Consider the following 16,544-nt stretch of genomic DNA (forward strand, 5'->3'; position numbering starts at 1 on the left):
GCAGACGTATTGTTCTTCTGTGGATCACAGCCCATGCCTTCAGAAAAACACAAGAGAAAGCTCATCTACCTGCATCACCTTCCTCCTCCAAATCTTCGGGTTTAACGATAATGCAGATATGCTTCCGCAGCTGCCGGGAATTGGAGAATTTCCGGTTGCACTTCCGGCATTCCAGGTTGCCTGGCGGAACTTCCGCCAACTCCCCTCCTTCCTCGGGTCCCACTGGAGCAGCCTCGCTTGGAGTGCAGTTGCTGCTTTCCGCCAGTTCTTCATCAGCGTAAAATTTCTTGGTCGATCCTTTCGGCCTGCCTCTTTTCCTCTTCACTACGAGGAGCTCTGTTGGGAGGAATGTTAAGAAGTCGTCAAACAGCTGTGCGTGGCTCTTAATGAGCACCTACGCTGTTCTTTCAACTGGCAATGGGCGTGTTTGTCCCAAGAGTAATAATAATAATAATAATAATAATAATAATAATAATAATAATAATAATAATTTATTATTTATACCCCGCCCATCTGGCTGGGTCCCGTAGCCACTCTGGGCAGCTTCCAACATAACACTAAAATACAATAACCTATTAAACATTAAAAGCTTCCCTAAATAGGGCTGCCTTTAGATGTCTTCTAAAAGTTTGGTAGTTATTTTTCTCTTTGACATCTGGTGGGAGGGCGTTCCACAGGGCGGGCGCTACTACCGAGAAGGCCCTCTGCCTGGCTCCCTGTAACTTGGCTTCTCGCAGCGAGGGAACTGCCAGAAGGCCCTCGGCGCTGGACCTCAGTGTCCGGGCAGAACGATGGAGGTGGAGACGATCCTTCAGTTATACTGGAACCAGGCCGTTTAGGGCTTTAAAGGTCAGCACGAACACTTTGAATTGTGCTCAGAAAGAGTGCCTAACCTCAAGGCTGTTCCTGCATTTGAGTATCCTAAGACTTAACATTTCAGGCTTCCTCAAACTCAGCCCTCCAGATGTTTTTTGGCCTACAACTCCCATGACCCCTAGCTAGCAGGACCCCGTGGCCAGGGATGATGGGAATTGTAGTCTCAAAAAACAGAAGGGCCGAGTTTGAGGAAGTCTGTACTACAGGTTTGGTGGTTGGATTATGGGGTCGGCCAGCCCAAGTCCCAAGATTATACCCCAAAGGGCTGCCCTGTGTCCCAAGCAGTTGCTGCTTCTAGCGGCAGCCAAGATACCATGTTTCTTCCTTGTGATACTGCATTTATGTGCAGGAGGTGCAGCTTTGCAAGAAAGTAGGGGAGCTAAGACTGGAGTACCAATGAGCCCTAGAGTCATAGATTCATATAATCTTCGAGTTGGAAGGGACCCAAGGGTTATCTAGTCCAAGGGTCATCAGGAATCTCCAGCTGAAGCATCCATGTCAGATGGCCATTCAGCCTCTGCTTTAAAATCTCCAAGGAAGAAGAGTCCTCCACCTTCCGAGGGAGACAGTGCCACTGTCGAACAGCTCTTGCTGTCAGAAAGTTCATCTTGATGCTTAGTCAGAACCTCATTTCTTATAACTGGAAGCCAATGGCTCGAGTCCAACTCTCCAGAACAGGAGAAAACAAGCTGGTTCCCTCTTCCACGTGACAGCCCTTGAGAGAAAAATATTAAGACAAGGAAACTTCCGATTCTAAAGCTGTGCACATTAAAAACTAAACATTTGTTTTTGGGTCTGGATTTCTCTAAGCAGTTATTTCTAGGCTCTCATAGTGGGCAGCAAGTCTCCAAAGGGAGACCTTGCCTTGACTGACCATGGCAGGGTTATATTTTCCCCCAAAGTTTACTGCTTTTCTTCAGTCCATTTAACTCTGTCCCCTCATTTTCCATTTGAGGTGTGAAGATGTAGGTTTTTAGGGCAGGGGTGCAGAAACCTTGACAGTCTGACAGCTGAAATTCTTTCTGGGCACCTTTTGAAGGTCACATGCCTGGGGTCAGCAAGGCCAAAGCCCAAAATCTCCCTGTGTATTTGTTTCTACACATATCCCACGCCCCCTTCTCTCTCTTCTCCATTCAGTCAAGGGGCATTAGCATTTCACAGGCACATTCCAGCCAGATGGGGGGGGGGACAGGTTCAAAGCAAGACCATTGGGGGTGTGCGGCCTGGGGACAGTTCCAAGGTCCAAGCAGAAAGGTCTGGAGGGCCACATTGGACCCCAGGGCCTCAGCCTCTCCATTCCTGGTATAGGAAAAGAGCGAGCACTGCCCTCATCTAATCTATTATGAAACCTGCCTGCCTGTCGGCTGGGGAGAACCGGCTCTTTTGTCATCTAGACTTCGGGAGGCCAGCAAATGCCACTCAAAGCCATGCATAAGTGGAGAAAACACATTCTGCCTAGACTAATATCCAGAGAGATGACATTTCAAAAAGAAATTGAGAAATAAACCATGTCAAGAGAAAAATCTTTATACTGTTCTTTCTCCAATGCACATTTTTCATCCAAGTGCCATCTAATAATTATGTAATTTCGTAAATTCTTTAACAGGCATGCATTGGGAAAAGGGGGGGGGAGATTAAATGCTGTTGCTGCAGAAGAGCAAAACCATGGCTACCGTGCTGGGAAAAAAACACCCTACATTTTCATTATTCCCTTGGGATGTGACTTAACATATGCTTGGATTTTTAGAGCACTAAGCTTCATTAATTATTTGGTATAAATTCAGAATACATAGGGGAAAGTGTCGGAGGGGGGCAGGGAATGGACCTACTGGGTACAGTCATAACAAGCTATACCGCTATTCACACATACACAAAAGGAAAAGCAAAGCTGCCATTTAAAAAAGTAAAAAAAAAAAATCCAACACAAAATTACTCTTATCAGACGGTGGTTGTAGGTGTAACATTTAGCTAGCTGATTTGCATCCAGGAATAGATTGCAAGCCTGCTGATTTTATCTTCGTAGAACCCTTGATAGTTTTGAGCACTTCAAAAACAATAACCCTAATGAATGACAGTCGCACAAAGTCTTTATACCCTGAGGAGCAGGACTTCACAAAACGCACAGAAAGATCTGAAGATTATTTCCCCGCCATGGTTGGGGAGGTAGCTCAAGACGAGACATTAAAATTCCATAGCAAAAACTACACATGCTCTTTACCTTCCATCATATAACAAATTATACACCGTGGAAGCAAGTTTGCATCACCACTTGAAGGTAAGTTTTTCAAGCAGTAAACGATTGGCCCATCACACAATGGCTTTTGGCATACAGGGAGATCACAACTCAAGTGAAATAATCCAAGACATGGAGGGGTCACACAATCTCTATCTGTTGGATGTTCACTGGAGATCAGAACAGAGCCTACATGTCTTGTAAACCCCAAATGAATGTGTGGGGGTCAGAAGAGTGACACCACTCCCTTTAAAAAAGAATGCCCGAAAAGGGTAACAAAATTAGAAATATTATTGTCCGTACTATCATTACCATATCTGCAATTACCACAAATGCAAACAAATAGCCAGCTAATTCAGTGAGCAACAGAACTGAATTTAATCTATACATCAAGTCCTAGATATGTGCTGGGAGGTATTTCTAATTTATTAATTTGATTTATTATAGCCATCCTGGCTGACTTATAAACAATACAATATTTAAAAAATGCAATATAAAATAATTAAAGGGTGATATCCATTGTTAGTCACACCCAGAGTCCAACCACTGAAATAACAGAAATTAAGCTAAATGGGTTGGCTCTGAGTCTGAGTAACATTGGATATCACCCAAAATCAACAATAAGCAATAACAGATGCTTCTTCCAGTACACTGACCCCTGAGCCTTGCTATCATTTATACAATAATGCAGGTGTGTAAAAAACAAAAAAACCCAGATTGTCTGTGCCAAGAAAGAACTGCCTCTGGACAACTGAGCAGAACAGCTTTTCAAATGTGGGTCCTTCCCTCTTTTTCTAGGCCACAGATGGCTTAGCTGGTAACTTTTGTAAAATCCAGTTGCCAAACTGGGCTTAGGAAGCCTTCATAATGACATCAAGCCTGGAATCCTTTATCATCAGGGGCAATGTTGTTCTTAAAAATGAGAAGTTGAAATTGTCACCCTATTTCGGTGGTGGAGTTGGCGTTGTCTTCAGCAAAGTTGTTCAACCTTTGCTGCATGGTTTTATTTTTTTAAAAAAATTGCTTAACAGCCCCAGTGTTAATTTTCCATTATAAATTATGAATAGTCCTTGTTCTGTCTTTGCATAAAAAGAGAACTATTATCTGAAATGAATCACGGGTAGAGGTTTTTAAATTTTTTTTGCAAATACCAACATAACATTCAGGCAATCAGCTCGTCAAATGACTGCAGTTTTATTTATTTTTTGTTGCATTGGTGGCTTTCCACAGAAAAGCCTGAATTTTCCCTCCCATTGGTAGTTAGGCACAAAGTTGGGCACATTCAGCTTTCAAAAAGATGTGTCGGTTATCAAGTAAATGAGCCATGGCCACAACTCCCGCCACTTGACTGTGATAGCTACCATCACAAAGAAAGCCTCCACGTCACTGCCGTTTATTTCTAGTGGTGACGTTCACAGGAGGACATCATGCCACACTGTGAGCCATGCTACACATTACAGCTGCAGTGCTGTCTCCTTGCCAGATGGAAGTTTGGTTTTTTCCCCTGTAATGGCAGCCTTGCAGCAGATATAATGGCACCCACATTATGGGGGCTGAAGTCTTGTCTGGAGACACCGACTTCTCATCTGGACACACAAAAACAATTCTAGACCTGCAGAAGGTAGCCTCCCATTCCTTCTCTTGCTTTGCTTGGCATTCAGCAACCCAGCTGCTACTATAACTGGCCACCAGGCAGGCAGGTTCATATGAGACACTCAGCCATGGAGTGCAAACGCACCAATGGCCAAACCTGGCCCTCCAGCTGTTTTTGGACTGCAACTCCCATCACCCCTAGCTAACAGGACCAGTGGTCAGGGATGATGGGAATTGTAGTTCCAAGAAAAAGCTGGAGGGCCAAGTCTGGCCATCGCTGAGCTAGAGCATCCTCTGGAAAGATGCCAAACCACAGCATCTGGCCTCCCAACCACCTGATCTCTTTGTGGTTGTGATGCCACAACTTCAGCCACAACTGTGAAGGGAACAAGGAGAGGTGATCAGGTGGCAGAGAGCTTGTAGTCTCCAGCAAGGAGTGTGGCACCTGCAACAGCATCCCGAAGGACATTTTCTGTGGCTGGGCCACCAGAGAAGGGAAAGGAAGAGGTGGCAGGAAAAGGAAAGTCCTGGGGTAGGGAGAGAAAGCAGGATAACTGGGTGTTGGGGGATTGTGGGATGAATGTGAATGAACGGTAATGGATTGGGGGGGGTGCTTGTTCGTGAACAGGGGTGCGGAACAGTTAGTGCAGCTGTGTGAGGTTTCATGCACATACGCGCACAAAGCTGAGTCTGTGAAGTTGCTTCATTAAGGCTTCTTTTCTTTTACGAAAAGGAAGGGGGATAGCTCAACATATGAAGTTGCAGACATTAAGCAAATATTATAATTCATGAAATAAACAAATCCTCTGGCAGACTCATGAAACCATCAAAGCTTTCCATGCCTTATGCAGAGACATTTAATCACTGCAGTTGGAAGCGTTCATGAATTAAGCAAAAGACTTTCCTGCTGTCATGAATTAAGCAGAGGATCTGGTCATTTCTGAGGCTGAAGCAATTTTATAAATTTAACATAACGCAAAGAACAGCGGTAATAATTATTTGCATCCTTGCCGACTTCTGGCCGTACCTTCTCCGTTTTTATTTAGATTTGCTGGCGTCGTAAGAGGTCTGAGAGGAATAACGATGTCATCCACCTTAATCCCTTCTTCGGAATGCTTCTCGGAGACATGAGACAGCAGTTGTGACTGGTTCGGGGAAAATAAGTTACAGAGCTTGCACATAAAGATGGACCTGTTTCCTGGAAAATATAACATAAATTAAGGTGGGTTATTAACTTCTTTTCCCATTTTAACAGTTAATCTGAAAAAAGGAAACCCATGAAATTATTCAAGTCAAGATCTTTTTTGTTGTTAATTTGGTTTGATCGCTGAGAAGCAATACATAGTGGTTGCTATCCACCACCCCCCAAAAAAAAGTACAAGCACAGAGTTTTTCACTGTCACTCTGCTTGCACTGATAGTTCCATAACATAGCCGCCTACTGCCAATAGAAAGGAATAAAAAAGGTATCTAGATTAATGGCACATGGTGCACATGGTGTGCCTTGCAGGAGTGTGTTTTGTACTCTTCCTGTAGGTAAGCAGCACCTCTCAGAGCAGTTGAAATGGTGATGAACATCCCAGTACTGTATTTCACTACACCACGCACGATTCATATAATGCTATGCCCACGGAACACATAAAAGTTGGTCATCTCATGCTATTGGATCATGAGCGTAATCTACGCTCTTTTGGCTCTTATCTCTCTATGATGGCAAGGGGGAAAATATGCTTTCCGGACCGGCCTTACTGTTTGGCAGTGTATGGCACGTGTCTCAAGTGGCTGAATTTGGGCAACAAGAAAAACAAGCAGATTGTTAGTTAATTGATTAGGTTGCTACCTGATTATGACTGCCCGCTTGCACTACAGATGTCTGCTTTCCTTCTCCCTGTAGCTACATGCGTACCCAAAATCTGCTCCAGAAGGACCCCTCCCTACACCCTAAAATAGATTTTAGGAGCATGACTGCAGCCAAGAAAGAGGGAGGGGCTGCTGCACAAGAACAAACCAGATCACACAATACTGGATATCACCCTTCATTATTATTGTATTTTTACTCCCAGGGTGATATGATCGTAGGATCATCTGCTTGGGTAGCAAAATAGCTCTGCTGGCCTTGGGATACTGCAGTGGACTCACCACTTTCTGTTCTACCTCAAACAACAAAATATATCGGTTTTACTTTCCATACTTGACATGCTGCACTCGCATGCAATCAGGCATCCTTAAAATTAAAGCATGATACTTTATTTGCATCAGCCACAGGCCATAGCAACAAAAGAACATTGCAATATACACAAAACAGAAATAAAAAGTTGATTACCGTATTTTTCGCTCTATAAGATGCACCAGACCATAAGACGCAACTAGTTTTTGGAGGAGGAAAACAAGAAAAAAAATATTCTGAATCTCAGAAGCCAGAACAGCAAGAGGGATCGCTGCGCAGTGAAAGCAGCAATCCCTCTTGCTGTTCTGGCTTTTGTGATAGCTGCGCAGCCTGCATTCGCTCCATAAGACGCAGACACATTTCCCCTTACTTTTTAGGAGGGAAAAAGTGAGTCTTATAGAGCAAAAAATACAGTATATAAAACACAGATTATATAAAACACAGTCAAATAGTGGATCTTATTCCGATTGCCCCAGCTAAAAGCCCTGCAACCTTTGCTGTCACCTGCTCATCTGTGGCAGTGGTTGGGCGACCCAGAATGGACAATAAAAGAGGGGTGATAATCTCATTCCTCAAGTCTTTATAAAGAGTGCGAGCCAGAACGGCATGCACCACCGATTCAGTGCTGTTATCTCCACAGAGACATAAGCGTTTGTCGTGTGGAATCTGGTAGAATCGTCCCTCAAGTACAGCCGAGGGCAATTCATTCAACCTTGCAAGAGTAAAAGGGCATCTATATTTTGGGGTTGCCAGGTTATGCAGATAGGGCACCAGAGAATCAAAATGGGAAGGTGGATTCCTAGCATGCCTTTCTCTGGTGTCATTACAGATAACGAGTGAGCTGTACACAGCAAACAAGCAACGAACGGGGAAATGGCTGCTGAGATGCACACACCATTGTGAGGCCTGAGGACGTCATGATGATGATGCCTCTCCAGCTGCTGTTTTTGGCTGTGTGGATATCCTGTGATGTCACAAAAGCACATGGCAGCTCAGTGGATATACAAAAGCAACCCAAGGAGAAAGCCCAAGGCAAAAGCTTGAAGAGGACACAGTGGACAACAGCTGTGTTATTCAGTACTTGGTGGTCTCCTTCCGCATGGAGGCGAAGTGGCAAATGGAAGGAGGCCATCATCCATCGATGAGATGCTGTGGAGCAACGAGTACGTAAGTGTACCTGCTGAGCAGGACCGCAACTTAAAAGTGGCAGATATCCATGGTTGGAAGCTGCCGATGGACCTGGCAGAAGCTGTGATTAGCATGTGGAAGCCCGGGATGCCGCAGGGCTACAGGAGGCTGAAGTCTGTGAACGTAAGCTGGTTGAAATTCACCTTCAGAAGACCACTGACAAAAGCTGTGTGGATATTTGTGGGTTGATGCTGAGGTAAGTATGAATGGAGAGTGTGGACATAGGTCACCCACCAGACACAGTATGCCTGGGAATTGCATGTTCAGATAGCGGTGTTGACTGCCCTCCAGGTTCTGGGCGAATGAACCACTGGATATTCATGGATGGAAGCCAGCGGAGGTTGACAGCCCGGGATGCCGCAGGGCTACAGGAGGCTGAAGTTTGTGAACGTAAGCTGGTTGAAATTCACCTTCAGAAGACCACTGACAAAAGCTGTGTGGATATTTGTGGGTTGATGCTGAGGTAAGTATGAATGGAGAGTGTGGACATAGGTCACCCACCAGACACAGTATGCCTGGGAATTGCATGTTCAGATAGCGGTGTTGGCTGCCCTCCAGGCTCTGGGCGAATGAACCACTGGATATTCATGGATGGAAGCCAGCGGAGGTTGACAGACTGGCCAGTGGAGGTGGCTGGATGATAACTGTTGAATGAGGGGCAATCCCCTCACCGTATCTGTGTTTGCCTTTCATGGACGTCACAAGCCAACGACGCTTTCCCCGAAAGCAGCAATGAAGGGGACAGCAGAGCATAAGCAAGCCATCTTCTACCTTCTAAATCAAGGTATTTCTAAATACATCTAAGTAACGTTCATGACATTCCCCTTTCCAGTACCAGGATGTGAGGCTGTGCAGATGCATCCCTAAGCAGTTGCCACGGGCTACAAGCTTCCTGTGATGTCACAAATGGACAGGGTGGCGAGGCAGTTACTAGTGGGAGGTGGCTGGAAGAAGTGAGAAACCCCAGTAGAAGGTTCGGGGGAAGTTGGGGTAGGTAGACAGGGCCAGCTGGATATGCAGAAGTTGAATATAGGCTGACTCCCTTTTGCCAACGTTTTGTTCTCTCGGGGCTCCTGTACCTGTCTTGCCTAGATCGCTTGGCAAGAGTCTCAGCCCTTTAACGGTTCCTGCATTTCTGCAGAGCACCAAAAACTGCAGAAAATGAAATGAAAAACAACAACCCTTCAGGCTGTCCCCGCGCCCACTGGACCCAGCGCATGCTCCTTTGCAACATCCAAAGCTGACGGTAGTCAGGAAGAGCTGCCCGCTCTCTCAAGCACAGACAAGAGAACATGTGGCCTTCCAATTATTATTATTATTATTATTATTAAGGCCCCGATCTGACTGGGTTGCCCAAGCCAATCTGGCAGGCTTCCAACAAGTTATAAAACCACAGTAAAACACCAAACATTAAAACCTTCCCTGTACAGGGCTGCCTTAAGATGTCTTTGGGAAGTCATATAATTCTTGTTGTTTTATTAGAGTGTTTATTAATTTTCCAATAAAAACATCCAATTAGCATATCAAATCATAATCCAATAAAAATAAAAGACTAAAATAAAAAAAAATCCAATTGTCGGGAAGTCATATAATTGTTTATCTCTCTGAAATCTAACAAGAGGGCATTCCACAGGTGAGGCACCACTACCAAGGAGACCCTCTGCCTAGATCCCTGTAACTTTACTTCTTGCAATGAGGGAAGCACCAGAAGGCACTCAGAGTTGGACCTCAGTGTCCAGGTTGAATAACTGGAGTGGAGATCCTCCTTCAGGTATACAGGACTGAAGCCATTAAACTCCATCCTGATCCTTGGGCCATGCTGGGGTTTATCTGTCAGGACATGTGATCCTCATGCATGCTTTAAAGGCTTTTATTCTATTCTGTTTATTCTCAAGATAGTCATTTTTTTGCAGAAGATGAAGAAGAAAGCTTGCAGATCTGATCTACCTAGCTCGGATTTAGCAACACTTATCTTACATGTGCCAAGAAGTTTGGTGCTATAATGTACTGTGGTTTAGTTGAACGAACTTTACGCTTGCAAACCGATTCCCTGCCCGTAAAGTCAGAATGATAATGAACAGCTTCTCATATTGGTTGCAAGGATGAATGGAACTGGAGAGGGAAATCACACAGTACACTGTATAAATAATTACTAATAATAATAAGGCTGCCACCGATCCCCGTAGCAGCTGAACAAATATGCAACGGGTAATTGATAAATCAGTTGATAATTAGGCTGGGAATCAACAGGACAATAACAGAAACAGCCACTTAAGGGCAAAGAATCAAATAAACAATATTCCAAATTAAGCATGAATGGAATTGATGAGGAGGCTGTGGGTAATTAACTAGGAGGGGAAGTCAACAGAGCAATTAATTAGACAATGAATAAAATATGCAGAGAATCAAAGAAGCTGTTAATCGGCTAAGTATGCAGGTACACCATGAGCGGAACGACAGTGGAATTATTCAGCCTGCTGCACACAAACTTCTCCTACCAACCAAAAATCTAATTTATTTCAGGACCAGTTTATTTGACACAAAAGCATTGTGAAAATAAAAAATAATCAACTGTTGTCATTGTACCAGTCAAAACACACCCTCCTAGGGCTGCAATTCTTAACATTCTTAGTAAAGAGTAAGCACCACTGGATGAAGTGAGACTTACTTCTGAGTAAACATGTAGGATCTCACTGTTAATTTCCTTACAATGCCCTGTTCTTGCAAGTGCTGCATTCCACAGCAGGAGGAAATAGACTGGGCTCCTTGCTACACACAAAGCTGTACCTCGGTTCTCAAACTGTGGGGCAAAATCTCAGAGACTCCCTCTGCTACACTCTGCCATCAGGGGTCAGATGAATGCTTAAGAGTGGTTGGCATAAAGACAGCACCTCATCCTCTCCTTCTTCTTGGACCAAAATGGGGTGCCCTCCTTCTGTCTGGATGTATGATTCCTGTTTGGTCTCAGTTGCATTGGATAATTAGGAGCATCACTAATAATAGATGGAGCGACACTTTCAGCCTTCCGTCGATCAGACTCTCCAGACAATGGCAGAGCTAACTCCTTTGGCCCTGCCACCAGCCCCACGCCCACCCCCCATTGGTAAGGCAGCTGAGGACAAAGCAAAGGGCCTTTCATTGAAGCTACTCACCTGGCACCTATTTTACAGAGCGGCTATTCGCACAGGCGTTGGACGAGAAATTGATTTACGCTGCTGCAGCTAAGATTTTATGGTTATTTTATAGCCGCTTTGTTATTTACTGTTTTACAGCTGCTTTGTTATTTCTTAACTCTTTTATTGATAGCTTTTAAATGCTTTTATTTATTTCTGCTGTTTTAAATACTGGGTGCCCGCTGTGATGTTATTTGGAGGGGGGGGGAGTGTCAAGAGCAATAAAAAAACAGGGTGCAGGTGCAGTTAACTCTTTATTCAAAGAAACCAAAGCAGCGCAGGCCTAGTGATCCTAAAAACTCTTCCCAGTAAGTCTTGCCCCAATGAGGCAGTTGCAAGGACTGAAGGCCCCTGCCTTCCTACCCCTCTCTAAGGCTGCTCTGCTCCTTTCATTTCTCTGTGCTCTGACTGATAAAGGTTCCCTGCATCTGCAACATCTGAAACAGGGAGTCTTTTCTACTCAAGGATGCCTCCCCTGTGATGAAGAGCCTTGAACTTTACTGGCCATGCAAACACTGCTGAAGAAAACAACCTGAAAAATCTCAAAAGGCACCCACCTTCCGTTTTGGACATAATGCAGATTTTACTTAACTGTAGTTAATTAATCACCTGCCTTTTATCCAATCAATCAGCCAAAATTATTTAACTGACTAGCAACCCTGATTATTAAGTCAACAGCTAGCAAGTTAAGCGTGGCATCCAGCTGCTTGGTTTGAAAGAACCTCCTTCTGCGTGCAAACAGCAACCTCTAGCAGCCACTTGCAGCAGCTGCAACACAGAGCTCAAGACCAGAGACACACTGGCAAATGTTATTCCAAGGAGGGCTGGTTCAAATAGGGGGGTAGGGGGTGGGATGGAAGGGGGGCAAAAATATTTTCAGCAGCACTGACAAAACATCTCCTTCAGAAGTCTTTCGTTATTTTTCTTTATGAGGAGGCGTAACAAAATGAGGACAAGTCAAAGTAAGAACTTGCAGCAGCGGTGTATTGGTAGTTACAAAAGTCATCCGCAAAGCACAAAAGGCAACAGGCTAGGATCGGGTGGAAGAAATGGCAGCAAATCCAGGAGATCAAACAGGAAAAGGCTATAGCAGAAGCACAACAAGGACAGAGGCTTCATAAACGGAAGTTCTACATACATAGGAATGGCAATTTGCAATTTCTAAACTTCTAAAGCTTGAGGTGCCAGGTACTCAAAAGGGTGCCTAGTAGGTCTTCCTGCTTTTGAAGCCTTGCATGTCTTTACTAAATGCACAGAAGGCTTATGGAAAGAAAGCCATGGACAGACAGAATCATAGAACTGTAAAGTTGGAAGGGACCACAAGGGCCATCTAGTCCAACCCCCCGCAATGGAGGAATATTTTGCTCAACATGGGACTCAAACCCACAACTCTGATTAATTCTTGCTCTACTGACAGATCTACCCCACATAGTTACTCAGAAGAGTGCCCCACTTACTTACCCTGGACTTACTCCCAGGTAAGCGTGTGTAGGACTGCATCTTAAATGGGATCTGACTATTTGCCTGTGCAAGAACTCGTTTTAGTAGTGATGTACTATCTACATAATTTTGTCCACATAATTTTGAGAATAACCCCCACTGTGACAACTCAGAAGTTAGGCACTGGGTCAGAACAAAAGGTTTAGATCCTTGTTATACATGATGACCCACAACAAACCAACTTCAACGGCAAAGGCAAAGGCTAGCTAAAGCTTTTTCAAAATGCAAGGGCATGAAGCATGGAGCTCCTGAGTAAGCAGGTGCATTGTTTTATACATTCTGGATGCCCCATGATCATATTATAAAGAGGCTGCATTCTATGCTATAAATCCAGCACTACTAGTTTTTGCTTTTCCTTTCCAATGTATTTCTTAACAATAAAAAAATTAGGTGGGGTGCGAGCAAATCTTTATTCTGAAAATGTGGCCCATAGGGCATAGGACCACTGGTCTAGGAAAAGTGGAAATGAGCTTCTTTTCTTTCTCCCCCCTTTGAATTTGTGGGGCATTGCGGAAGAACTATGTCAATCAACATTTGATGATCTCCTTCTATCGGTCCACAACAGAAAGTGTCCTTTCATACTGCATCATGGTGTGGTACGCTGGTTTGACATCATCTTATAGGAAGTGCCTACAGAGGGTGGTGATATTATGGACTGTCCCGTGAATCCGCTGGATGAAATAGCGGAAGAATGTTGCCTCAGGAGAGTGAGGAAAATTCTCAGGTATGATTCACACCCTGGCCGGCAATTTCTTGATCTCCTGCCCTCAGGCAGAAGATATACCGTATTTTTCGCTCTATAACACGCAGATTTTTTCTCCTAAAAAGGAAGGGGAAATGTCTGTGCGTGTTATGCAGCGAATGTGTGGTCCCTGGAGCCGAAAAATAAGGCAAAAATCAAACCGCGCTTCAGGGAGAAGGGAGCTCCGTGAGAGAGGAAGCTGTTGCTTTCCTGCATTCTGCCTCAGGGTCTTACTGCCCGCCCTCTCTGTTTCGTTACTGTGTTTGCTCAAACGGAACAAAGAGCAGGGAAAGCCCCTCCCCTCCAGGCAAGTAGAGAGGAAAGCAGAGCGTCGCTCTATCCTGTCCCTGCTCCGGAGGGAACAATGTTTGTGAAGGGAAGAGAGATTACAGGTTCGGCTTAAAATTCTGATTTGACTTCCTGCTTTTTGTTTTTGGAGACACACAGCATTCAAATATGCTTTCTTCCATTTAAAAGGATGAAATCCTTAAACAGTGGCTGGCTTGTGTAGGTGGGTGGGGGGAAACTTTTGCCCTCCTTTCCTCACGTTATAGCCCTCTCCTGCATTCTTAGCCTTCTGTGTTTTTCCTTCCCTCCCCACTTAAAATGTGGTTACAAAGCATGGATCCACATGGATCCTCAGGATCTTTGCATTGGGTCACCCCAAATTCACCATCAGAGCACACAGCATGTCCATGGCTACAGCCTGCCCCCCAAAAATCACACACCCATTGTTGCCTGGGGCTGCAATGGTGCAAAAACATTGTTACAAAGCATGGATCCACATGGATCCTCAGGATCTTTGCATTGGGTCACCCCAAATTCACCATCAGAGCACACAGCATGTCCATGGCTACAGCCTGCCCCCCCAAAATCACACACCCATTGTTGCCTGGGGCTGCAATGGTGCAAAAACGTGGTTACAAAGCATGGATCCACATGGATCCTCAGGATCTTTGCATTGGGTCAGCCAAAATTCACCATCAGAGCACATAGCATGTCCATGGCTACAGACTGTCCCCCCCCAAAAAAATCACGCACCCACTGTTGCCTGGGGCTGCAATGGTGCAAAAACGTGGTTACAAAGCATGGATCCACAGGGATTCTCAGGATTTTTGCATTGGGTCACCCCAAATTCACCATCAGATCACATGTCTGTGGCCACAGCATGAAGCACAAAAATGATACGTCCACTGTTTCATTCAGAATATTTTTTCCCTTGTTTTCCTCCTCTAAAAACGATGTGCGTGTTATGGTCAGGTGCGTGTTATAGAGCGAAAAATACGGTACAAGCATGATTAGTCGCACCAACAGGGTAAAGAACAGCTTCTATCCGTGGGCTGTTAGGCTGCTGAATTAAAAAATAACAACAAGGTAACTGACTTTTGGGTTTGGTGGGTGTGCATCAGTAAACGAGGGAAATTAAGACTACACGAGCACCCCCCACTTAGCTCTCTTAATCTCACTGTATACAGGTTGTAAGGTAAAGGTAAAGGGACCCCTGAGCATTAGGTCCAGTCGTGACCGACTCTGGGGTTGCGACGCTCATCTTGCATTATTGGCCGAGGGAGCTGGCGTACAGCTTCCGGGTCATGTGGCCAGCATGACTAAGCCGCTTCTGGCGAACCAGAGCAGCTCACGGAAACGCTGTTTACCTTCCCGCCAGAGCGGTACCTATTTATCTACTTGCACTTTGACGTGCTTTCGAACTGCTAGGTTGGCAGGAGCAGGGACCAAGCAACGGGAGCTCACCCCGTCGCATGGATTCAAACTGCCGATCTTCTGATGGGCAAGTCCCAGGCTCTGTGGTTTAACCCACAGCGCCACCCATGTCCCATATACAAGCTGTACAAGTGACATTAAATATTTCAATTCAATTAAACGCAGGATGGGCAGCTTTGGCTGAGGTTATCGATGGGACAGATAAAAAGCAGCGCTTCCTTCACTCGGTGCCAGTTAGGCTTCTCTGTTCCATTAACGAGGTTTCCCGTTCCAAAGCCTCGGCGGCTGGATAGCTCAATAGGTAGAGCACGAGACTCTGAAACCCCAAGGGTCGTGGGTTCGAGACCCGCGTTTGGGCGAAATATAGGTGGGCGCAGCTGGAAGGGCGTGGCGCTTCCATTATGAGGAGAGGACATCGGGCAGCTTCGCTCTCCTCGCGTCCTTAAGAAAAAGTCGCTTTCTCCGTCCTGAGGAAGACAGCTAACCAGGCGCGTTTGCGAGCAGGCGCGCGCGCAAGCGCACAAGCAGACTTCCGGTCCCGACGCGGCCGACGCCATGTCCGCCCACCACTGAACCGGAAGTGCCGGTGACGACGACGCCCGCTCGGGACCCTCGCGCCACGTCCCGTCAGGCCCCGCGCGGAGACGGAATCCCTATATTAAAAAAGGCCATATATTAAAAAAGGCCCCCCTCGGCGCCCGCACTCACCTGCCGACGGAGCTTCCATGGCCGGATATGAGGAGGGTGGGGGTGGTAATAAAAACCGTAGAATTAAAAAAGAGAGGAAGAACTAGCACTTTCGTCCCCTCAGGAGAAGCGCCGCTGCCACCGCCATATCCCTGCTCTCAAATTCGAGGAGCGCTAACGTTTTGTTAAAAATAAATAAATACGTATCTATACACGGGAGCGCATTATTAAGCTGCTGTTATTATTAAAACGGCGGCGTGCAGGCCTCGGCGGGGAAAAGGTTATGGCGAATCTGCCGCGTCCCACATGGCGGCTTCCTTCGTCTTCCTCGAGTGACGTAGCGAGAGGGAGGTGGGCGGGGGGGGTGAAACGCTCCCCCGTTGGGCAGGTCCGGGCACGCGCCCGGGCGGGCCTGAGCGGCCGTTGGACGGCGCGCGAGAGCTCCCGCTCCTGATTGGCCGGCCCCAGCTCTCCCACCCTGCTTAGGGCGCATGCGTCGCTCCTGGTCTGCGAGCTTTTTATTAAGAGTCCTGGCTGCAGTAGTAGGCATCACCCTAGGAAAATACGTATTTTTTAATTTATATTACGTTATGCAGGTTCAAATTCAGGGTTGTGTCGCTGATTGGTTAATCTAGAATGTTGCTCCTCTCCCCCCCTTTAACCG

The 16,544-nt window shown here is 45.8% G+C and overlaps 1 protein-coding gene across 2 annotated transcripts in view; it reads right to left on the bottom strand.

Annotated features, from left to right (window-relative positions):
• ZFAT (zinc finger and AT-hook domain containing) overlaps positions 1-16,223 on the bottom strand; it is an 86,915-nt gene extending 70,692 nt beyond the window's left edge. The window contains exons 1-3 of one of the 2 annotated variants that reach the window (XM_082235490.1): positions 15,902-16,223; positions 5,730-5,900; positions 70-336 (exon numbers count right to left, since the gene is read on the bottom strand). In XM_082235490.1, the coding sequence (XP_082091616.1) occupies positions 70-336; positions 5,730-5,900; positions 15,902-15,920 (457 nt within the window). In that variant the 5' untranslated portion in view covers positions 15,921-16,223. Of the gene's footprint in view, positions 1-69; positions 337-5,729; positions 5,901-7,372; positions 7,669-15,901 lie in introns of those variants that run through there. The other variant, XM_082235491.1, reaches the window with a different exon arrangement.
• Positions 16,224-16,544: the final 321 nt, after the last annotated feature.

The sequence above is a fragment of the Podarcis vaucheri genome, assembly GCF_965113315.1.
Source record: "Podarcis vaucheri genome assembly, chromosome: 8".
In the NCBI taxonomy this organism is placed as follows: domain Eukaryota; kingdom Metazoa; phylum Chordata; class Lepidosauria; order Squamata; family Lacertidae; genus Podarcis; species Podarcis vaucheri.